The sequence below is a fragment of the Vicugna pacos genome, chromosome 33 (genome assembly GCF_048564905.1).
Source record: "Vicugna pacos chromosome 33, VicPac4, whole genome shotgun sequence".
NCBI lineage: Eukaryota > Metazoa > Chordata > Mammalia > Artiodactyla > Camelidae > Vicugna > Vicugna pacos.
Genome location: NC_133019.1, coordinates 7,305,436 through 7,329,945, shown reverse-complemented (window position 1 = coordinate 7,329,945; position 24,510 = coordinate 7,305,436). Strand labels below are relative to the sequence as shown.

Below are 24,510 nucleotides of genomic sequence, written 5' to 3'. Positions count from 1 at the left end.
CCCTCACTCTGATGTCACAATTTACCTCTTTGCATGTTATGTATCCATTAGCAAATTATTGTAGCTATAAGTTATTTTAAATAGTTTTGTCCTTTAACTTTTTCTAGAGTTGATGGTTAACACACCACCATCTTACATAGTATTGTATTCTGAAATTGACTAGATTTTTTTACTTACCAGTGTATTGTATATTTTATGTTTCATGTTACTAGTTAGTATCCTTTTGTTTCAGCTTGAAGAGCTCCTTTCAGCATCTCTTTTACAGCAAGCCTAGTGCTGATTAACTCCCTCAGCTTGTGTTTGGTAAAGTTTTATCTCACCTTCATTTTTTTAACACTCCTATTTTATTGAGTTATAATCATTTTACAATGTGTGTCAAATTCCAGTGAAGAGCACAATTTTTCAATTATACATGAACACAGTTTTTTCTCTGTGAGCTACCATAAGATTTTGTATATATTTCCTTGTGCTATACATTATAATCTTGTTAATCTATTCCACATTTTGAAATCCCAGTGTGTCCCTTCCCCCCACCCCCCGGCAATCACAAGTTTGTATTCTATGTCTATGAATATATTTCTGATTTGTATTTATGTTCATCACCTTCATTTCTGAAAGACAACTCTGCTGGTAAAAGTATTTTTGATTACCAGGGCAGTTTTTCCCTTCAGCACTTGGAATATATTACTTCACTCTCTTCCTGGGCTACAAGGTTTCTCCTGAGAAATCTCCTGATAGTCTAGTGGGGGTTTCCTTGCATCTGAAGATTATTTTTCCTCTGGCTGCTCTTAAATTCTTTGATTTTAGACAGCTTAATTACAGTGTGTCTTGGAGAAGATTGTTTTGAGTTGTGATACTGAGTAACCTTTTAACTTCATGAAGCTGGATTCCAAAAATCTCCCCAGATTTGGGGTGTTCTTAGCCATTACTCTTTTAAATAAGCTTTCTGCCCCTTTCTCCATCTTTCTCCTGCTGGGAAATAATGCCTACGATGCTTCTCTTAATGATATCCCATAGTAGGCTTATTCATGCCTTAAAAAAATATTTTTTTCTGGTTCTCTCCTAACTGAATAATTTCAAATGTCCTGTCTTCTACTTCACAGACTCATCCTTCTGCTTGATCTAACCTGATGCCAATGGTCTCTATCACATTTTTTTTTATTTCATTCATTGTATTCTTTAGCTCCAAATTTCTATTTGGTTCTTTATTTCTCTCTCTCTATTAAGCGTCTCATTTTGTTTCTGTTTTGTTTTCATGATTTCTTTAAATCATCTTTCTGTGTTTTCTTGTAGCTTGCTGAGCTTCCATAAAATAGCTATTTTAAATTCTTACCAGGCAAATCACAGACCTCCATTTCTTTGGGGTCAGTTTCTGGAAAATTATTGTGTTTCTTTGGTGGTGTCACATTACACCGATTTTTCAAATTCCTTGAAGACTCTGTTTTTGTCTTTGAATCTGAAGTAGTCATTGCCTCTAGTCTTTCTGACTGGCTTCAGGAAAGAATTACCTTCTGTCAGTCCTGCTAGTAATTCTGGCACTTTCTCAGATCTTCACTAGGGTGACATCTGCTCCACATTTCTTGTTCCAACTTACAACAGAATTCTTAAGCTTGTATGATTAAGGTCTAAGGTCTTTCAATCCTGCGAAATTAATTCAGTTGCTGATAGCTTCCTTTTTGCTTTCCCAAGAGTGGTGTTTCATGCTCAAGTTTGTCATTTCTCCCAGGCCTGCACAGTTGGGCCAGAATTTGACCTGGTCTTATAATTTGTCAAAATTTGATTTGGTCTTATAATTAGTCAAAGACAAGGGAAACACAGGGTATGTCCCACTGCTCCTCTTCATGAAAATGTACCACATCACCATTTGTGTGTGTATGTATACATTATGTTTTATTGCTAACACCAAAATATGTAGAGTCACACTTCAGGAAATATCTTATTCAGCAAGATGTGGGAGGATGCAGACAGAAGGCTCCGAGGGCCTTGGCTGAGCTCCCAGTCTTTGGCCTCTCCATGGGCAGTATGTTCCACCACCTGTTAAGATTCTTCCTTAGCAACAGACCTCAAATGGTCTGCTTAGAACAGTGACACACCACGCCATGTGAAAACAAACATGGCAGGAAACACATTAAGGCCAAGAAACACTCCAACTCCCCCAGCTCCCCAGTGACCTTTCCCACCTGAACAAAAGTCCCTGCTGTCTCCACTCCCTGGGCAATGGCTTCGGTGGCAGAGAGCTGTCAAGGAGCACAAGCTGCCCCCAAGCCCCACCTCTCTCTCTTCTCCAGCTGCTGGGAGTCAGAACTGCTGCCTTTGCTTAGTGGCCTCATTTCTTAAAGCCTTTTCCTCTTGGGATTTCTTATACTTTATATATTTAAAAAAAACTATTTGAAATAGTAGAAAGACTCATTTCACAGTGCTAGCAACTACATTGAGGGGTTTTCTAAGCATTTGGCACCAAAAGGTATCATTCCAAATCAAAATTACTCTCTGGAGGTGAAAAGGACACAAGAAAGGTAAGAGGACAGATTTTCCAGGTAAGTAACAAAAAGGAAAGGCTCTGAGAAAGGGTGGAGTTGGAGTCTGCTGGGCACCTGCAGAGCAAGGACCACTCCCACCTCATGGGTCAACAGGACCCCTGTGAGCAGTGGATTGGGGCCCAGGAGCCACTATACACTCTCCTCTGCCTTCACCTGTTCCAGAAGTGCCCCACATTCAGCCCCTTTCCAGGCATGGCTGAGGGTGGTACCTGTGAAAATGTGTCTGTAGGGCATGCCAAGGACTCTTCGTGAGGCTGGGGCATCATCCATCCAGACCAGGTTTTATCCTGGGCAAAGCCTAGTGCTCTCACTCCTCACCAGTTGCTGGCCAGAGCCTTGCTGGAGGAGCAGGCCAGGGCTGTTTCAGTTGGCCTGGGCAAGGCAGCCGCTTAGGGACCCTCTGCCCCCTGACTTCTTGTGAGCGACCTGCCCCATTACACCTCTCAAGAGGCATCCTTTGGTTCTCCACCCCACCTCTACAAACTGCCTGCAACCAGCTTTGCTTCGTCATAACAAAAAGGCCACCGAGAAAGGTGCCTGGAGGCAAGGAGGAAAGGGGAATACCAGTAGGACAAGAAGTGAGCCCCTAGCCACTTGAGATGCAGGTGGGAGAACGGGTCTGGGGAGGTGGGAGGCCCTGACAGAGAAGATGGGGAGGCAAGAGACAGCGAAGAGGGCAGCAGACTGAAGAGGCTGCATAGCCCAGAAGTCGTGAGCAGAGGCGGAACCCTGAGAATACGGAAGCCCCGAGACACCAGGACCCGAGTGAATGGGGTATTAAGTACAAAAAGGTACCCCCCCCCCCGAAAAACGGGACCTAAAGTGAATACAGGTCCAGAGGGACCTGAAGCCCAGAGACAGAGAGATAAATGCGCAAGAAGACGAAGGCTGAGGGCCCAGAGACTAACCTGTGACAAGAGAAAGAGTTGGGGAAGGGGGGGCCCAAAGCCCCAAGACTGGAGGGGGCGGCGGGGCGGGGGGGTTGGCAGGGCGAGGGGGCGGCGGGGCGGCGGGGCGGCGGGGCGAGGGGGCGGCGGGGCGGCGGGGCGGCGGGGCGAGGGGGCGGGACATCCACCAAGCAGAGCCGGAGCTGAGCTGGAGCTGAGCTCAGCCGGGTCAGGGCTGCTCTGGCACCAGGGCCCCACTGAGACATACTTGGCCCAAGCTGGTGACCAGCTTTACTTCTTTGCAACGTACTCAGAATCTTGGGCGTGAACGGACTCACCCTGCTGTCGCTGCTGTCCTCCTCCGCCAGGCCCTCCCGGCCGGGCCGCGGCCTCCCGCCTCCTTTCTGCCGAAACCCAGCGCGTCGGCCTCATGCGCGCGGCCCTGCGCATGCTCCCCGCGCTCCACGCGGCGCCTCCGCCCATCAAGTCCTCAGCGCCAGGTGTGCGGCTGAGCCCACCTGGCGTCCTCGAACTGGCCCGGCGTTAGATGGCCGAACATTTGTCCCTGTGGGACGTGCCAGGGGCCGGGCTGCCGTCAGTTGGTGGGTGGCCTCGCTCGGGGCCACTGTGGGCCAGGGCTGGGCCCGAGGCAGGGGCTCCACGGTGCTTCTGACGGTGGCTCATCTGCCCCAGGGTGGCTTCCGACTCACTCCTGTCGAAGTTGCTGCCGAACGAGGTTTGGCCTGAGGGCCCCCATTCGTGTCCTGTGGCAGCCTCCGTGCTGTCACCCCGGCCCAGCGGCGCTCACCCTCAGGCCCAGCACCTGCCGAGGCGCAGGGAGCCCGCGCGCAGGACCTCGCTGGGGCCGCCGGCCTCCGCCTCGCCGGCTAGGTCTTCAGAGACTCCTCGGAGAAGGTAAGAGTGAGGCTGTCCGTGTGCTCAGGCCCAGGGCAGGGAGGCCGCTGGGCTGCCCGTGAGCCCCGGGCAGGCTGCGGTGGGGCCCGCCTGGGCCCGCGCGGGCGGCGGCCGGGCTGTGGAAGGAGCCGCGCAGGTGGGGCAGGCCGCTCCCCGCGGCATCATTGGGAATCATTGGGAATCATTAGCAAGTCAGCCAGGAAAAGACAATTGAGTGTAACATTTCCATTATCTACAATTTATTTATCATCCCGTCCATCTCCGTACACATATAATGGAGTTTCAGAGTTGCAAACACATACCCCTTTGGGAAACAAATTTAGCAACTAGAGTACAGTATTTGTATACAGTTCTTTTTATCTTTAACCTTAAAATACCTAGTAAAAATTTTGCACTGGGAAGAGCCCTATACAAACTATCACAGACTCCCATTGTTCTTACGTAAAGTTCAACACTTTTCTGAAGCATCAGCATTTCTCAGATTGTTGCGTGCTTTGCTTGATTTCCAATGTGCTGAGTTCATTGTTTTTGCCAATTTTGTCCAAGGTTATAGATGTTATCGTGGAGATTTGCTGACCTTCTTACTCAGCCATAGCTGGAAGTTCCAGTGAAAAAGGTCCTTTTGATTTGACATCTTTTTCAGGAAATATAAACTGTGTTTGCAACTTACTTCTGACAATTTTTGGTGGAAAATTCCAAAGTTGTAGCAAGTGAGTTTATGTCACATGGAACAGGACTTACTGGGAAAACTAATAATGACATGGTTTGCCAAAGAGGAAGCTAGAGTCTTCCGTTTTGAGAAGTGAGGTACAAAGATTACACAGATCTTGGTGATGAATTGTGAATTAAAACACCCTGAAATCGTGTACTGCAAAGTTTATTCGTATTTCTAACTTAGAATGTAACCCATTTAACAGATATGTGTTTTGTCACTTAGTTCGTACTTTGGCTCATGTACGTGGGGGAAATTTACTGTGTCAGGGTTTTTGTGGACAAACAATAAGAAGTGACTCTAATTCAGTGCTGTATGTCAGTTATACCTTAATAAAACTGGAGGAAAAATGACTCTGGCGCCTTTAAATAGGAAGAAGATTGGGAATTCAGACAATTGGTTTGAGGTTGGAGGACAGGCAGAACAAGGCATCTTACAGGTGTGGGTATCAGCTTGGTAGACAGAGGTTCGGCAAGGGTGGGGCAGGCCAAAAGCTCAAGCAGCTGTGGTGCCACTTGCAGCGGAAGCTCACCCAGGTCTGAGCAGGAGGCAGCACCCACAGCAGGCAGCCCAGTCGTGGCTGTGTCACTCTCCCAGTGTCAGGAGAGCAGAGAGCATCAGTGATTCTACCAGCCTGAGGTTCTGGTTTGTTGTGGCAAAGAGTTTAAGGAAGTGGACCATCAAGTCAGACTGTCTGAAATGTAAGCCCACAGGGATTCTCCACTTTCTAATTGTGAGATTTTAGGCAGTTTTTGTAACCTCTTCCACCCTTGGTATCCACATCTGTTAGATGAGAATAATTGTCTCTAAAATGAGAATAAATGTGAAGTAATGGAACACTGCCTGGAACATACAAAGAATCCAGTAAGTGTTTGTTCTCCTCCTCCTCCTCATTCGTAGTCATCTATGTGTGTAGCTTGAACCTGTTCCCTGCCTGCCTCCTGGACAGTTCTATCTTATGTCTGTGTATGTGCCTCCAGTTAAAGTGCCCCAAACCACATTAGACAGTTTCTTCTGATTCTCAGCATTGATTCTCCTCTGGTCATCGTTGTCTAAGCTCTTGTCACTGCCATCTAGGCAGCAAACTAAAAGTAAGCAACTTCTCACTTAACTTCTTCACCCAGTCTCCAAGTCGCAGAGAACCTATCTGCTAGAAATCCGGATGTGGCCTTCCCTCTCAGTTACACTGATTTTATAAGCTTCTCCTCATCTCGTGTTTAGATTACTCTAATAGTTTCCAATGTGAGTTCCTATGGAATCTTTTTCACCTCCCTCTCATCACACACACGAACACATGGACACACAGACACACACATCTCTCTCTCTTGCAATACGGTTATAACTGTACATTATTAGGTAAATACTGGCAGTCACATTATCAAACAGTTTTAAACACCATTTACAGATAATACATCAAGTACTATTAGTGCTTTCATTTTCTTTTTTGTTTCCCTTGAAGTGAATATTTTAGGTGCTTTCATTTGTTTAATATTCTACAGATTTCTCTGATGTAATCTCTTGCCCATTTGTATAGATCTCCTCTCGGTCGATACAGCTGTAGCTCTGTGATGTTAGCTGGTGTTCTAAAAATGTTATCTTCTTTAAGAAGTCTTTCCAAGAAATTTATGATCCGCTCCAGCGTTGATAGGATGACCTCTCACTTTGCTGAAAATTTAACATCTTTTGATCCCCCTTCACCATCTCTCTGGGGTTCTCTTCATGCCTTATCTATGTTAAGTCCCCTATGGAGAAGGGCCATGGAGTCCCAGAGAACAAGCTAGTCCTGTGGTCTCATTGTAAGGCATTTTCCCCTGAGTTGTACCCCAGCTCTTAGTAAGGCCCATTTTGAAATTTCAGCTAAGATAAGATCAAGCAAAGGAGTGATCTTTTCATGGTGATAAAGGTGGAGGTACATATTCATGAAGAGCAGAGTCGAGTCTTCAGGTCCACACATGGAGAAAAAAGCCATGTAGAACCAAGCACATGCAAGCAAATGAAAGAAAAAGACACCACTTCCATGACCTCTTGGATCCAGTCAAATCTGAAGCAAAATGCAGCCCTGGACTTGCCAGTTAAATAAACATTTTTGTTTGTCTCAAGTTCATTTCACTTACAATGAGAAGTAATTATTTTTTATAATGAAAAAGTTTTTAATTAATATATGTCACTACTGTGCATTGTACAAACTTCTATGGCAGTACTTACTCCCTTTTGTCTGCATAGCATTGTGAAATTAATTTTACGTTAATAAAGATCTGTGTTTAAATCTTGGCTCTGCCATAGTTGCTAGGACTTTGGCAAAATGTTTTCAACCTCAGCTTTGGTTTCTTCAAATGTGAAACAGAAATACTTGTCTCAGTCATGAAGATTATTAAGGATAAGTTAATGAAAGAGTTTAGTACTGTGGCTAGCACCAGTTATTTATAAACTATACAATTACTAGTTTCTTTTCTTACTTTGATTAGAATGAGAGAACCGAGGGGCAGGATCTGCATCTTATTCCTTTCTGTTCTCAGAGTACCTTGCAACTTAAATCCACTAAGACCATCATCTACCCTAGAGAGAACAGGGCTGTGAAGGAAAAGTAAGCAGCATGGCTTACTGCTTAGATTTGCAGAGCATTTACATCCTCATAATCATGTAAACACTGAATATTAATCTAATTTTAAAAATTAACTTTACTGGGAAGATGAACACATTAGGGAGTATGTTTGTGGTGGTGGAAGGTGAAAATTGACTAGATTTAATTCCCCAAATGTTAAGTCAATTGACGAGGCATACTACTGAAAAATCAAGAAACAACTGCATGTTATTTAGAAATATAAAGACCAAAACACAAAAGAAGACACAGAAATGAAGATAGACCTGTTAATAGCAGTATGAATAAAAAGTAAATAAGGTTGACTCCGCACCCTCTTGGAATTTACATAGTAAATGAAGGCACCCAGGTAAACTCATTGTATTTAAATGGAAGAATGTAAGTGAGTAAGACGCTTTAGCAGCTTTCTGAGAAGGCCCTCTAGGTTCTGGGAGTAGAGACAGGAGAAGAGATGAGAGCAGATGTTCTATCAGAAATGATAGCAGGAAAAGTCTTAGAGAGTAAGTGGTACCCAACTGAAGAACAAGGGAGAAGGCGTTTCAGGCAGATGAACTGATATAAAGCCAAGAAATCATCAGAACGTGTGAGAGGAATTTCAGGCTCTTCGGTATTACTAGAGAGTAAAATTCAAGAAGTAGACCTTTGGAAGGAAGGCCGTGGACACCAAAAGTTGGGGAATAGACCCTGAAAGTCTTTCTGTAATAGGCTGAGGGGTTTGCACCTGTCTTGAGAGAGAAGCTGAAAGGTTTTAAACAAGGGCATGTTGCATTTTCACAAGTAATGCTATATAAAATGTGTGAAGAATAGATTTCCAGGGAAGATAGATGTGGTAGGCAGAATTCTAGAATGCGATCCCTTCCCAGATGACTTTTTCCCTTGTATCATCCCCTCTTACTTGAGTGTGTATATAGTGATCTACCGCTCTCGGGGTTTTGCTGTTTTACGTAATACAGTTGACCTTAAATTAGGGAGATTTTCAGAGCAGGCCCAACCTAATCATGAGCATTTTAAAAGCAGAGAGTTTTTCTCAAGCTAGTGATGAAACGGGAGGTCATAGAGACTTGACGTGCTATTTACTGCTGGATTGAAGACAAGAGGGCCTCATGATGAGGAATGCAGGCAGCTCCTCGAAGCTGAGTCACCCCCAGCTGACAGCCAGCAAGGAAATCGAGCTCTCAATTCTGCAACCACAGGGACTGAATTCTTCCAACAACCTCAGTGAGTTTGGAAACAGATTTTTCCCCAGAGCCCCCAGAAGGGAATGCAGCCCACACCCTCATTTCGACCTGCGCAAAGAATCCAGCCATGCCATTCCATACCAGACTTCTAACTTACAGAACTATGCCTAATAGGTGGGCATTATTTTCAGCCACTAAATTTATGAATTTATTACACATCGATTAAAAAAAAGCATTTCTAATATGTGATGGTAGGACTCCAGGTTAAGGATAGAAAGCATTTCAGACTTGAGGTAAGAGAGCTTTATCAAAGGCAGTACCATAAAGGGGAAGGATCAGAAACCTGGGATTTTAAGGAGATAGAGTCATGTGGACATTGAAGATCGGATGCTAATGGTTAGTGAGGAGGAGCCCAGAATGACAACCATTTATAGATTAGCTAATGAGGTAGAGGGTGGTGCCATTAACTTAGTAAAGGATGACAGGAGGAGAAACAGTTCTGGGACCACAAGGAGTTGCTGAGTTCAATTTGAAGGGGGCTGTCTAGCAAACAGTTAGGTACAGAATTGTGAACTTAGGAAAGAGGACCATGCTATGGCTACAGATAAGTATAAAGACAAAGGGGAACGAATACCAGCTCAGCACTTACCATCTGCCAAGCAGTGCTCTAAGTGCTCTAGAGGTTTCTAATCCTCAAAGCACTCTTAGGAATTAGGAACTATTATTAAACTCATAATGTGTATGAGGCAAAATGCTCAGAGAGATCAAGTAACTTGTTCAAGATCACATTTGTAGTAAGTGGAAGAATTTAAACTCAAGCTCAGTCAGTCTGCCTCCAGAGCTCAAGCTCTTAACATTTCTTTGTTATACTTCTCTATACATGTGAGAGGTACCAAAAGATGGGTGGTATTAAAGCTATGACGTATGCTTTATCAGTCACAGAAAAATATAAAAAAATCTTGGAAATGGCAAATGATGCTGCCCTCAGCACTCCTTTTTTAAAATCGAGCATGAGCTCTGGGGGATAACTAGGAACATGGTGGAGGCTACTCCCTCCCAGTACAGAAGATTGTAAATTCTTGGTGGGAACTGATCCTTGGAGAAGAATATTGAGTCCCAAAGGTATCAATATCAACTTATTGACAAAGGATGCAAACATTGGCCCAGTAATTTCTTCCCTGAGGGGCCCAGTCAAACTTTGATCTTAAATGAGGCTCATTTCCAAGCTTCCAAACAAGTTGCTGAGCTCCGCGGAGAATAAGATGCATTCACACTATTAGCCAGCTGATGGTTTGGAGAAGCAAAGTTGATGCATTTACCTTGCTTTGAAGACATTATATGCAAATCCACAAACAGAAGGGATGTTGCCTCCTCCATTGTCAGAACCTTTGTCTCCTTCAGGACGGTGAAGGGAAAAGAACGCTTTAGGTCTGGTGGAAGTGAGGTCTCCGTGTAGAAGGAAATTGGGCGACTGCGTCTTCTCTGTTCTGATGTTTTCATTCCCACTGCTGCAGCAGTGGAGAGATGTGGGGAGGCCACCTGCCCTTCTGAAACAATTCATTGTGATTTTGAGGTGAAACTGGATAAAAGGGATGGGTAGGAGGAATGCAGGATCATAGGGGACACTCCCAGCACTTTCATTAAGCCAGGACCTGAGTTTCTGAAAGGTATGAGGGAAACAGTGGGTTGAGCAGTGGGCACAGTGGGGTCACAATGACCTCTCTGTCTCAAGCTTCAGGAATTTCGACAGAAAGGAGTCCAAGTACCACTCTGGGCTTCCTTCTTGCTATATGACCTGGGTCAGCCTACTTGTATCTTCAAGATACTGTTTCCTTATCTCGCAAATGTGGACATCACTTTGGGCCCCTGCTGAAAGATTTTATCCTTCATTGTGTCATCCTAAGGTAGGTGAGAACTTGCAGCTGAGATTTGAAAACGTGGGAGGGAAGGACAGATGAGAGAAGAAAGTTAAAAGATAGGAAGTCATCGATCTGGCTCTTCTTCCAGAGCGCCGTCCCAACAGTCACACTTGAGCCCCCGTGGAACAGGCCCTCAGTCTAGGAACAAAGGATCTGAGTCCCTTCCTAATGTGACATTCTTCTCTCATTTCCTCACAGATCACACCCCTGAGATAATGGCTATGAAAAATGACTCTTCAGTAACTGAGTTCATCCTAGTAGGATTTACAGACCATGCGCAACTCCAGTTTCCCCTCTTCTTCCTCTTCTTATTGAATTATACAGTCACAGTGGTGGGGAATTTGATCCTAATTAACCTAATATGCCTGAACTCTCACCTTCACACTCCAATGTATTTTTTCATCTTCAACCTGTCCTTCATAGATCTCTGCCACTCCTTGGTCATCACCCCTAAACTGCTGATGAGCTTTGTGTCAGAGAAGAACATCATCTCCTTTGCAGGTTGTATGACTCAGCTGTTTTTTTTCTGTTTCTTTGTCCATTCTGAGTGCTACGTGTTGACAGCCATGGCCTATGATCGCTATGTGGCCATCTGTAAGCCCCTGCGGTACACGGTCACTGTGTCCCCTCAGGTCTGTTCTCTGCTCATGTCTGGTTCGTATGTGATGGGGTTTGCTGGTGCCATGGTCCACACAGGGGACATGATCAGATTGTTCTTCTGTGATTCCAACATCATCAGCCATTACATGTGTGACATCTTCCCCCTCCTGCAGCTGTCCTGCAGCAGCACCTATGCCAGTGAGCTGGTAGAATCCATTATTGTGAGCACAGTTGTCATAATATGTAGCTTCATTATTTTTGTTTCTTATGTTTTCATCCTCTCCAATATCCTCCACATGTCATCAGCTCAGGGTTGGTCCAAAGCCTTCAGTACGTGTGGCTCCCACATAGTAACTGTGGCCCTCTTCTATGGTTCTGGGTTATTCACTCACCTCAGGACCTCTTCTGATGGTTCCGTGGGCCACGGGAAGTTCTTCTCAGTGTTTTATACCAATATAGTACCCATGTTGAACCCCTTCATCTACAGTCTAAGGAACAAGGATGTCAAACTTGCTCTGAAGAAAACCCTGAAGAGAATTATAAACTAAGCAGGATTGTTGGGGGGTGTGTGTTGTGTCTATATGTTTGTGTATGTGTGAGTGTATTTTCCTGAAATTTTCTTCAGAATAAAGTTTTTGCTTTAGGTGCTTTTTTCTCTCGAAGCATGCCACTTAAACATGCGAAAGTTATTGAATCTCATGGTTCTTCTTGGTTCCATGCTTACTCACTGAACTGAACTTTATTCTTAACAGCAGCATTCTCAACTGAACTTTGTTCTTAACAGAACTTTATTCCTACTCCTTTTAACACCACCTCCCACTTTGCCTCTTTCATGTACTTTTCATACATCAGCGTGCATGTGGGATCCGGTCTGAAGAGGGCACCCCTCTTTGTTTTCCCTAAAAGCAGTCTTAATATGGCCCTTTCTGTTTTTAAGCATTTGAGGAATTTCTACTGTGTAAGTTACAAATTTTCTAGAATTTCAGCGTTCTTTTAGTTATGGTTTCTATAGTACTGCATTTCCTAACTCAACAAAGCTTCAGTAGTATCTGTGAGATGCTTATGCTTAGTCAACAGGGATCACAAATATTTAAGGCTAAGTATGAGATATATTAATACCAACTAGGAACTGAGAGGAATACACTTAGTTAATTTAAACTAATTTTGCCTGACGTTATATAGCATCAGGAATATGACGTAATATATGTGTATGTATATATGTGTGTGTGTGTGTGTGTGTGTGTGTGTATGTCTGTATATCAGACTATCATAATTTTGTTTACATCTCTGCTCAATCAAATAAATTTGACCACCTAGTGTTCACTTCTTTTTTCTCCTATGCATAGTCAGTCTCCGACTGGAATCTGGCAAAATAAATATTCATGAAATTAATAGCTTGAGCTGTTTGGTATGAGTTTTTCTCTAAAGCAAACTGAAAGTTGATATAATTAAAAACTTTCACTTTCTTTCAGAAAATAAGTTTTCTTAAAATTCATGGATTTAAATCTTTGAGACTGAAAAATAGAGTTGGTTTGATACCATTGAAAGACATGCCATTCTTTCTTCAGTTGGAAGTACAACCTTCTGCATTTCTGATAAGGCAGGTCTAGTGGTGGTGGGGTCGCCCAGCTTTTGCTTTTTTCTGAGTCTATTGTAACATAGGCATCTTTTAAACTGGCTAATGTTTTGAGTATCCAGCACTACTGTTTGCAAAATAACACGTTCCTCCTGAAAAACTTGGATCTCCTTTGAGAAAAAAAAAGGAACTGTTATGTTTGGTTACAACATAAATTAAGAAAAGCATGCAGTTTTACCTTCAGAAACTAAAATGAAATAGAGATGTGTTGTACTGCTTATTATGTACATGAAATTAAAACCTGTCTCCAAAATGTAACCTATGCCTGTCAGTAGAAGATAATAAAATCAAGTAACTAAATTAGCTGTGCATGCAGAGTGATTATGGCATTTTTAGAACACAAAAATTCATTATAGTAGGTAAAATCTTGTTTCTTGGGGTGGCAGCAGAGACATAGGAGAGATGTCCCTGCTATTGTGCAGTCGTGCTGGACTTGAACCAGTAAAAACAGACTGCATTTCAGTTTCCTCACTAGGACTGACAGTTGCCTTGCCCTAAACTTTAGGCTCCTAGAATGCTAGGTGTCAAATACCACACTGAGAAAACTGCCATTCGTGATTTGGTATATTATCTTCAATACTTCCCTCTTTGCATCTGCAGATATATTTAGGAAGAGATTAGTGTGATATTATGCATAAAGTTATGCACTTTTTTCCCAGTTTTATTGTGATAAAAATGAACAATAAAAATCGCATGTATTTAAGGTGTACAGCATGATGATTTGATGTATGTCTACGTTGTGAAATGATTACCACAATCAAGCTAATTAGCAGATCCCTCAGCTCACACAGTTACCATTTTGTGTATGTAATGAAAACGCTTAAGATTGACTACCTTAGTAAATTTCACGTATAGGTCCCCAGAACTTATTTATATCATTGGAAATTTGTACCTTTAACCAACATCTCCCCATTTCCTTCACCCTCATAGCCTCTGGCCACCACCATTCTACTCTTTGCTTCTGTGAGTTTGACTTTTTTAGGTTCCACAAAAAGTGAGATCATGCAGTATTTATCTTTCCGTGTCTGGCTTGTTTCACCGAGTGTAATGTCCTCAAGTTCCATCCATGTTGTTGCAAATGGCAAGATGTTCTTTTATGGCTGAGTAATATTCTGTTGTATATACATAACACATGTTCTTTGCCCATTCATCCAGTGATGGACACTTTAGTTCTTCCCGTATCTTGTCTATTGTAAATAATGTTGCAATGAGTATGAAAGTGCAGATATTTCTTCAAAATCCTGCTGTCATTTCCTTTGGAAATGGAAGTGGAATTTCTGGATCATATGGTAATTCTATTTTTAATTTTTTGAGGGGTCTGCATACTCTGTTCCGTAATGGCTGTACCAATTTATAGTTCTACCAACAGTGTACATGGATTCCCTTTTCTTCACTTTCTTGCTAATACTTGTTGTTGCTTGTTTTTTTGATAATAGCCATCCTAACAGGTAACAGATATCTCACTGTAATTTTGATTTGCATTTCCCTCATAGTGACGTTGAGAACTTTTTCGTATACCTGTTGGCCACTTGTATGTCTTCTTTGGGAAACGTCTGTTCAGGTGCTTTGCCCATTTTTTACTCAGTTATTTCCTGTGTGTGTGTGTGTTTGCTATGGAGTTGTATGAGTCCCTTATATACTTTGAATATTAACCCCTTATCAGATGTATGGTTTGCAAATAGTTTTTCTCATTTCATAGGCTGCCTTTTCAATATGTTGATTGTTTTCTTTGCTCATACACTCTTTTTTAATCCCTTGCTGTCATGAGCATTTTCCTATATCAGTGCACATTTCCGTCTCTGAAAGCTCTGTTCCTGAATCCATCCTCTCTCATGCCTCTTAGACTTCTTGCTGCTATTTTTCCTTCTTAGGAAACTATTTCCTCTGGACAGTTTTCTTTTACCACACTCTCTTACCACCATCACCATCTCCACCTAGATTTTTCTCCTTTCCCATGTGTATATATAGAATTAATAATCTCATGTAAAGGAAATACAGCTTCTTAGTATTGGGGTCCTTTTTAATTATTTAGTTTTTGAATCCATAATGCATTCACATGGTTCAAAATTCAAAATGTACCAAAAGGGTATACAGTGAAGAGTCTCCGTTACAACCCTGCTCCCAGCCACCCACCAGACTGTTCTCCCAGAAGGCAGCCAGTCCTGTCAGTTACTACCAGTGCTGTTAGTGACATTTTATTCATATATAATAAAGTTCATATTTGTTATCCCACTGATTTTACACAAATGGTAGCATTCTATATGCGCTGTTTTTTTAACTTGCTTTTTATCGTATATGTGCTAGTTCTTGAGAAACAACTAGAGAATGAGTAAGACTTAGGAAAGAGTAAATTCAGAGGATCAGTGAAGTCCCGGGTTGGCAGCTGTGCAGCTGGAAGGGGCCCCCCTAGACTGGAACAGTGGTGCAAGAGAGTCTTTTCCACTTAATAATACATTTTGGAGATTATTTTATATTCATACATATAGATAATCTTAATTTTTAATGCACCTACATGTTTTTGTACAAATGTTCAAAAATTCATATGATCTGTTTTTGAAAAACCATAACTAGGTTAATCCCAGTCTTTGTTATTACCAAAAAAAAGTTACAATTAATAAACCAATACATAAATTATTAGAGTTCATTTATTAAGTCTAAGGATATGTGTGTATGTAAATTTGATGAACATTCTCCAGTTGCCCTCATAGAACCTATTTCTTTGATTCACTTACGTTTAAATTGCCTCTCGGTCCAAATCTGCCCTTCTGTACTTTTCTTCATGATACTGGGGCTAAGCCTTTGGAGATTACATTTCTCCTTTGCCAGCTGGCTTACTGTTCAGTTCCACCAACGTTTAATGCTGCTGCCAGAGATGAAAAGCATCTTAAAAATATGAAAACAAGTTGAAACAAGTTATAGGAGAATGACCTGAACTTTCTTGGCATCCGTTTAATCATATCCAAGGAAAAAACAACAAGTGTTCCACTCCCAAATGTCATATTTGAAATTATGTAAATAAACCAGTTACCAGACTTGAAAATATAAATTCATTCTTTCAATAAGTATGAAAAAAAATGTGTGGGCATGTACCTTTGAGGGATAATCTGCCATTCAGTCTCGTATTAATGAGATTCAGTGCCCAGCTTCCTACTACAGAATTCATATAGGAGAGAAAACACTTTCCCCAAGCACATTGACCTGGTGCCAAAACAAGCAGTTCTCCAATGAAGACATACAAATGGCCAATAAGCACATGAAAAAATGCTCAGTGTTGCTAATTATCAGAGAAATGCAAATCAAAACTACAATGAGGTGTCCCCTCCCACCTCCCAGTCAGAATGGCCATCATTCAGAAGTCCACAAATATTTCTGAACAGTAGATGCAGCACCTGGGTATAGTACAGAACAAAACAGAGTTCCCTACATTCATGGAACTCACACTATGGCAAGGAATTTTAGTTATGATTTAGTGGGGAAATATGCTATTTTCCTAATTTTTGTGATTGAATATCAGACAGAAGGCAGTCAAAAATATGATTAAGAAAAATCAACCCATGAAGGGAATAATTTGTACAGCTGTACATTTGGGTTCACTCAGAGGAAAATGGTCCTTTTTCATTTCTGATTAATATTGCTCCTTTTTAATGGGGTTAGGATATAGCTCAAATGGTAGAGCACATGCTTAGCATGCATGAGGTCCTGGGCTCAATCCCCAGTACCTCCTCCAAATATAAATAAATAAGTAAACCTGATTACCTTCCCCTCATAAATACACACACACACACACACACACACACAAACACACACACACACACACATATATATCTCCTTTTTAAAGGAGAGAAGTTTTTTTTGTATCACTCAGTCTTTCCCAAATGTCATCAGACTTACAATTGTAATTAACAAAGTTAAAGCACCAAATAATTCATTTCATTATGAAAGCTAATGATAATAATGGGATTTACTCTGTCTCACAGTCTCCTAGAACCATAGAAGAGGAAGAGTAAACTCTTAGCTAAGATCACCAAGAAAATCTGCCTGGAAGATTCTGATCTTCATCTGTTTCTGAAACTTTCTCTTCTAAGTAGGATAGACAGAGTTGGAGGTTAAGACCAAAACCCAGTAATGTTAATCTAATTTAGTTGGCTAAAAGAACACAGATTTGGGGAGAATCTTCAGGATCTAGAGCTTGGCATAAAACTTGACATCAAAAGCACAATCATAAAAGGGAAAATTTATAAATTTAGGTTCACTCAAAATTAAATATTTTGGCTCCATCAAATACCCTGTTAAAAGGATAAAGACAGATAGGGAGAAAATAATTTCAAGCATATATCTGACAAAGGACTAGTATCAAGAATATATAAAGAACTCTCAAAACTTAAAAGCAAAATTAAGTAACAATTAGAAAATGATAAAAAGACATGAATAGATATTTCACTGAACAGGACATTCAGGTGGTAAATAAGCACTTGAAAAGATGTTCAATGTTACTAGGGAAAACACAATTAAAACCACAAATAAATAACACTACGTACCTATCAGAATGGCTAAAATAAAATATAGTACCAGCACCAAATGCTGACAGTGATACAGAAAAGCTGTGGGGGAATATAAAATATTACAGTCACACTGGAAAACTGTCTGTTTCTTATAAAATAGTAACCAGCAATTGCACCCTTGGGAATATATCCCCAGGCAAGGAAAACTTACTTTCACACAGAAACTTGTACGTAAATGTTCATACCAACTCTATTTGTAATAGCCCCAAACTGGAAACAATCCAGGTATCCTTCAATAAATAAATAAACTGTGTTTATCTATCCACACCATGACATATTATTCAGAAATTTAAAAAGGGAATGAACTATTGATACAGGCAGCAATCTAGATGAATTTCAAGGGAATTATGTGGAATGAAAAGAGCAGATCCCAAAATATTATGTACTGTACTGTTCCATTTATATAATCTTATATAATATGAATTAAATGAAAGAATAATTGAGATAGAGAACAGATTAGTGGTTTAAGGATTAGAGTTTAAGTCTGGGAATTAAGTTTAAGGAGGGAGATAGACAACACAAGTTAAGGATGACACAGGGGATCTTGGTGATGAAACTGTTGTGTATAATGACTTTGTTGTTGAATACACACACCTACATATGTGACAAAATTGTATAGAACTAAATACACACACGATACATAAAGGAGTAAAAGTTAAAAAATCTGAATAAGATCAATAATTGTATCAGTGTCAACATCCTGGTTGTGATAATATGCTGTAGTCTTAAGATGTTACCATTGGGGGAAATTGAATAAAGGATTCATGGGATTTCTGCGTTAGTTTTATAACTGCGTGTGAACTGACTACTTTAAAAAGTTTAATTTAAAAAATATAAAGGATATAGGCTTTTATCTCAGAAATAGAGAAATTGAAGCATTGGAGGGAATTTTTAAAATTATATTCTCCTTGAAACAGAAATCTTAAGCTATTGCCAATTTGGATTGATTTTATTATTATCTCAAATTTAACTTGAGATGAATAGTATCAGTGTAATCAATGTTGTGTGTACTAGGACAGCTTCCTTAAGCTTTGGTGTGTTCTTAATACATATTGTTATGGGGCATCCTGTGTGCACGTTGCTGCTATGACAATAAATTTCCCCAACACACCAAGGGATTCCCAAGGTTCAAAATGGGCCCACTAGAAGTGTGTGTGTGTTAAATGCTTGTTTTGTCTCACCTCAGTACAGATTGATGAAAATAAAGTTACACTCAAGCAACTTAGGCTCATTATTCAGAACCAAAGAGTTGATCGTGTGTCCCTAACCCCTATGTGTTTGTCTAACTCATTCCCCTTGCGTGTATGAGGTCGCCCACGCCAAACACAGCCAAAATCCACCTTTCTTCCCTGCCTCTTCTACTACATCTGCCTCCAGATGACTTTTTAGTTATTCTGCATCTGAACTATGGTTCCACACATTTCTCTTCTATTCTCTCCATTCCTAAAAACATCCACACTCTTCCTTTCCAGGGAAGACTTCTGCCAGCTTTGTAGCAATTGTAACTTCATATAATCCTGAACACAGAGGAGAAAAAGGAAGACTTCAAAATACTGTTTCTGGGCTCCTTAAAGATTTAGAAACTCGCATCATCTCCATTATCTACATTTACATACGCATGTGTGTGTGTGTGTAACACACATATATAAACATGGTATGGAAAATCACAATGATTCATGGTGTGTGAGTCACACAAGTGAATCACAGATTTTTGTTTTGTTTCTTACTTATTTTTATTGAAGTATAGTTGATTTACAATGTTGTGTTAGTTTCAAGAGTACAGCAAAGTGATCCAGTTATACATACATACTTTTTCAAATTCTTTTCCATTATAGGTTATTACAAGATATTGAATTTAGTTCCCTGTGCTAACTTGGACTTCTGTTGTTGTCTAGATTAAGCCTACAGTCTCATCTAAAGCTCAATAAAAATTGTGTCACTTGCCAAAGCTAGTAAAATCAATAGTTATTGACAAGGAATTCAGGTAAGCCCAAAGAAGATTCATAATGTCTGACAAAATAGTGGGCTTCATTAATTCATGGTGAGATGATCTGTTTTGTGTCCATATTTATTTGTTGGAATGGATGCTTCATGAGAACTAGGACCATATCTGTATAGTTCAGTGCCGTATCCCCAGTGCCACATGCAGGGCTCGCTACATCACAGATGCTCGTTGAATCGCTTCTTACATGGATATGTGAAAAAGAAAAAAAGCAATGAAATTGGCCATCAACCAGAGCAGCAAATGTGTGCAGGGGGTGGGAAATGAAGGACCAAGGAAATGGAATTCTGTGTCAGGGGCTAGGAACAGAGCCTCAGAGAATGTGTCTGTACTCCGATAGACTGGTCTCAAAGCTCTGGCAAGAGGGCAGCAGGCAAGTCTGACCGGAACTCAGGGGCCAGCCGCTGCTCTTCGCCTCTGCAGAGCACATATCCTGCAACTTTGGGGCAGGGGGAGGTCGCAGGAGAGAGTAGTGAGCTGCCAGTGAGACGGCTGCTTCCTGAGCACAAGGAGATCTTTCTGGAGAGTCCCAGAAATTCTTGAGGAAATTTCACAGGAGTTGAATTTCTGCACTAGTGAGTGGAAACACAAACAGATAAAAACAATTTATTTTAATGAGTCATCAATAGTTTTAAAAATCTTATATTTAGAGGTCATGTAGTAGTGCAACTGCCCTCATCCATGGTGAAATACTTTTTAAAACCTTTCTGGCAAATGATCTTTCAGCTTCTTCCCAAATACTTGTAGTCATGATCATTTGGAGGAAGGGCTATCTCAGATTACAGATATCATGAATCTGACAAAAATCCCAGACTCCATAAAATGGGCATAAATCACCTGCAAAACCCGCAAACTCTTTAAAAGGTTGCCAAGAAGTAAAACAATCATTTCTTTCTTTTTCTAACATTTTTATTGATTTATAATCATTTTACAATGTTGTGTCAAATTCGAGTGTAGAGCACAATTTTCAGTTACACATGAACATATATATATTCATTGTCACATTTTTTTCTCTGTGAGCTACCGATGATTTCTTTTATTTCACGCAGTATTAAGTTTCTATGAGGAGCAGGATTATAATTTAAAAATTTGTGACACACTTCTTGCCCTCTGGAAATAAATTTTGAGAGGAGACAAATCATCCAATCACATTGATACTAGAGGACCAGTATGTATACAGTTTGGAAATACCTATATTTGTTTTACAAAAGTTGTGTAAATTTTCATTTAAATAGTTACAAATTTCTTAATGTGATTATATGTATATATAAAAAAAAGCTAAGTCCATATGAGAATGGAGACATAACTCACAAGAGAAACTTTCAAACGCTGAAACAAGTAGTTCATTTTAGCAGCCACCAGGTTGTGCTGGTGACTCAGTGAAGTTGTTTTTTTTTTAAAAATTATATTTCCCTTAAAATTTATATTTTGCATCTTTCTTAGGCCCCTACATGTATAACCATGGATTTTATATAACTCCTTATGTAAAATATTCACTCCATTATTAAAACACCTAAACTTAAAAAAAAGAGAGTTTTTGTCATTTCGGATATTCCGTGACAAAGGAATCCGAGCCGGCGTCTCGTTAAATCATACTTACACTTTCACCTGTTCTCAGCCCAGTGCCAATACAGGATGAATGTAAAGAAAGTTATTTTGGGGCTTTAATGCATTTATTTAATAGTTACCCCTTTCTACTCACATCCTTATGGTTCTGATTTATTCCTTATTTTCATTCATTTATACAAATGATAATTCTTCCCTTTATGCACATCAAATTATATTTGTTCTTATTCTTTCTTATTCTCAACTCTTCCTAATATCCCCAGATCCCCACATACCTGGACCTAGACCTCTGGAGGGCAAGTTTCAGCTAAGTCCAGAGGACTGACCAGCAGTGTTTCAGTATGGCATTGACACAATTCCAATAAGTGAGTTAATATATGCAAGGTACCATACAGAGTGTCCAGCCACAGCCTATATGCTCATTAAAGGTTAAGTATCATTGTCATCATAATCTAGATATAATCCAGGTATCAGATTTTTCTACCTTCAGAGATATCCTCCCTTTAGCGTATTTGGAGAAGATAGCTTTTATTTCATGTCTCCTCCTTAGTCAATTCCACACTACAGGTGGCTTCTCTCTGCTGTTCTCAGCTCCATTGCAGGATGTCTTGTTTCTGGCCGTGACCTGGAACATTTGAACTACCTTTCTTCTCGGTATGATGCGGCCACTGCTGTGATGCTGTGACTTCTGCCTCTGAGTATCAGCAGAGAGGTTAATTTGAGGAAGGTCTTGCTTCTCTTTGTTGCCTTGCTTCTCATACTAATACACACTGTCCAATTTGATAGATGAGTTGGAAAAATATAAGAAAAAGGAAATATCAAGCCTGAGTACTTTGTGTGACTCTCCCCATATCCAAAAGAAAAGTACCAGATGCTCTTCACACGTGGTCTCCTCATGGACACCCCAAGTTCTAGCCTCTACACAGAGAGTGCCCCATTCTTCTGACCGCACCATGAGGCTCCATCCTTCCATCTTTCTATATGGGTTGGTTTAGTCCTACGTCCACCTTTTGCTACACTCAGGGAAGTTCATGAGGGTGTACTCCTCAAAATCTGGGCTATTCTAGAATAGCAGAATTTTCAACAGATTAGTACAGACCAGTCTTTGATACTAAAAATTGGGATCCCTTCCAAGTCTTCCTACAAGTGAATAGTGTAATATGACTCCTCTTTTTTCCTAATTCTCTAATGGTTAACTGTAGTACACACACAACAGACACACAGACACACACGTTCTCAGAGACAGTAAAATCTGAATCTACTGTAAAGAATAAGAATTGTCCTGGGGTTGGGGGTGGGTATAGCTCAGTGGTAGAGCACATGTTTAACATGCGTGAGGCCCTGGGTTCAATCCCCAGTACCTCCATTAAAAACAAAGTAGTTAGAAAAAAAACTGTCCTAACTGCCTATAAATATGCACAGTGTCTCCAGGGCAGGATAGAGGTGGCCATTAACATGTGAATCCATGGAATTTCTCCTTTGTTCTTTTGCTTTCAGCCTTGGAGCCCAGAGCCCAAGAATCTGGCCCAATTATAAGGGGACCTAACCCATGGTTACCAATCCAAGGCCTAAGGGTTTTGAAACTTGGAAAGAGATTTTAGTTTGATTTATCTTTACATTTCAGGCTGTGTAAAGAACTCTTGGGTGAGGCCTTCTGTTGTGTGTACGTGGGTGTATATGAAAGAGATGATTTACAGTCTTCCTGGACAAGCAACCTCCCTAGGGGTTGGGAGACTATCTTACCTATGGCCCAAGGTGTATCTACCTTTCATCTTTGGTAAGGATGCTTTCGTAACTGAAGGAAAAAAAATCACTCTCCTGGACCTTTGTACTACCACCTGCCCTATCTCCCAGCCAGAAAAGTTGCTTGGATAAACCCATTTAGCTTACAAAGAAAAGGATGGAAGGCATAGAGCCTTGAATTCTTGGACCTAGTATAGAGTCCAGTAAACAGTAGGCACTTAATAGATGCTAAATTGCATGCAATGAGCCAATTTAAGTAGTATAAACCTCAGAAAGAGTGTAAGTAAGAGGTTTGCAATTTTTAAATAGAAGATGCTACTTAAGAAAAAAGATTAAAACTCCTCCAGCTGTAGATAAATAGATACTTGAATACGATGCTCACCAGTAAGTAAGTGATACAAACAGAACTATCAAAAGAGCACTCTGTTCAGAGTCTTCCCCAGTGCAAGTTTAACATCCTTATTCCTCAGACTGTAGATCAAAGGGTTAAGCATGGGAACCACGTTGGTATAGAAGACTGAGGCAAATTTACCCTGGTCCATAGCCCCAGGAAAAGAGGTTGTTAGACAGGTGAATGCCCCTGACCCAAAAAACAAAGCCACAGCAACTATGTGGGAGCCGCACGTGCTGAAGGCTTTGGACCTGCCATGAGCAGAAGGAATGTGGAGGATATTGGAGAGAATTAAAGCGTAAGAGGTTAAGATGCCAATACTGCATATTGTGATGACCGCTCCAACAACAGCAGAAAACACCAGCTTATTGACGTGGGTGCTGGTGCAGGAGAGCTGCAGGAGGGGGAGGACTTCGCACAGATAGTGGTCGATGGTGTTGGAATCACAGAAGGTCAGTCTCAGCATGCTTCCAGCATGGGCCCTGGCCCCAGCAAACCCCACCACGTACGAACCAAACATCAGCAGAGAACAGACCCGAGGGGACATGGCGACGGTGTAGAGCAGCGGGTTGCAGATGGCCACATAGCGATCATAGGCCATCGACACCAACACGTAGCACTCAGAATTCACAAAGAAACAGAAGAAAAATAGCTGAGCCATGCATGCCACGTAAGAGATGATATTTTCTGACACAAAACCATTTAGCATTTTGGGGGTAAACACGCAGGAGTAACAGAGATCTATGAAAGACAAGTTGAAGAGGAAAAAGTACATTGGAGTATGAAGGCTGGAATTCAGCCCAATTAAGGTGATCAAGCCCAAGTTGCCCACCACAGTGAACACATAGATCCCTGAGAACAGGAGGAAGAGGGGGAGCCGGAGCTCTGACTGTTCCGATAATCCCACAAGGATAAACTCAGTCACTGAGGAGCTGTTTCTTAGAGGCATTCTCTTCCGGGGAGCTGCTGTGGGAACAAGGGATGAAATACATGAATTGGTTACAGGCACAAGCATAGCTGATGGAAAAAAGGTCTAGAAGATGAGCCAGTGCTTGGATGCCCTCCTTTTTGCCGTTTTCCTCTCGTCTGCCTCCTCCCCACAAGCTACTGACAATGTGTCTGTGACTATCTCTCAGCTCCCCTGGGCTGATCGTGACTCCAAGCTAGAGTCTGTTAGTATGGGCAGCAAGAATTCTGTCCCCACTTGGGAGGTGAGGAGATGGAGCACCTGAATTGGATGCCCAGCGACTTTCAGAAAGA

The 24,510-nt window shown here is 41.3% G+C and overlaps 2 protein-coding genes across 2 annotated transcripts; one reads left to right on the top strand and one right to left on the bottom strand.

The window, feature by feature from the left end:
- The first annotated feature begins 10,965 nt into the window (after positions 1–10,965).
- Positions 10,966–11,898, top strand: LOC102537237 (olfactory receptor 8C8-like). The gene has a single exon (XM_006209891.3). The coding sequence runs from the start codon at positions 10,966–10,968 to the stop codon at positions 11,896–11,898; it is 933 nt and encodes a 310-aa protein (XP_006209953.2).
- Positions 11,899–23,256: 11,358 nt separating this feature from the next.
- OR8B4 (olfactory receptor family 8 subfamily B member 4) lies at positions 23,257–24,210 on the bottom strand. Its single transcript, XM_006209830.3, has one exon. The coding sequence runs from the start codon at positions 24,197–24,199 to the stop codon at positions 23,270–23,272; it is 930 nt and encodes a 309-aa protein (XP_006209892.3). The 5' UTR covers positions 24,200–24,210; the 3' UTR covers positions 23,257–23,269.
- Positions 24,211–24,510: the final 300 nt, after the last annotated feature.

Coding starts and splice junctions, on each gene's coding strand:
- LOC102537237 (XM_006209891.3), top strand. CDS start 10,966: ATGGCTATGAAAAATGACTCTTCAGTAACTGAGTTCATCCTAGTAGGA.
- OR8B4 (XM_006209830.3), bottom strand. CDS start 24,199: ATGCCTCTAAGAAACAGCTCCTCAGTGACTGAGTTTATCCTTGTGGGA.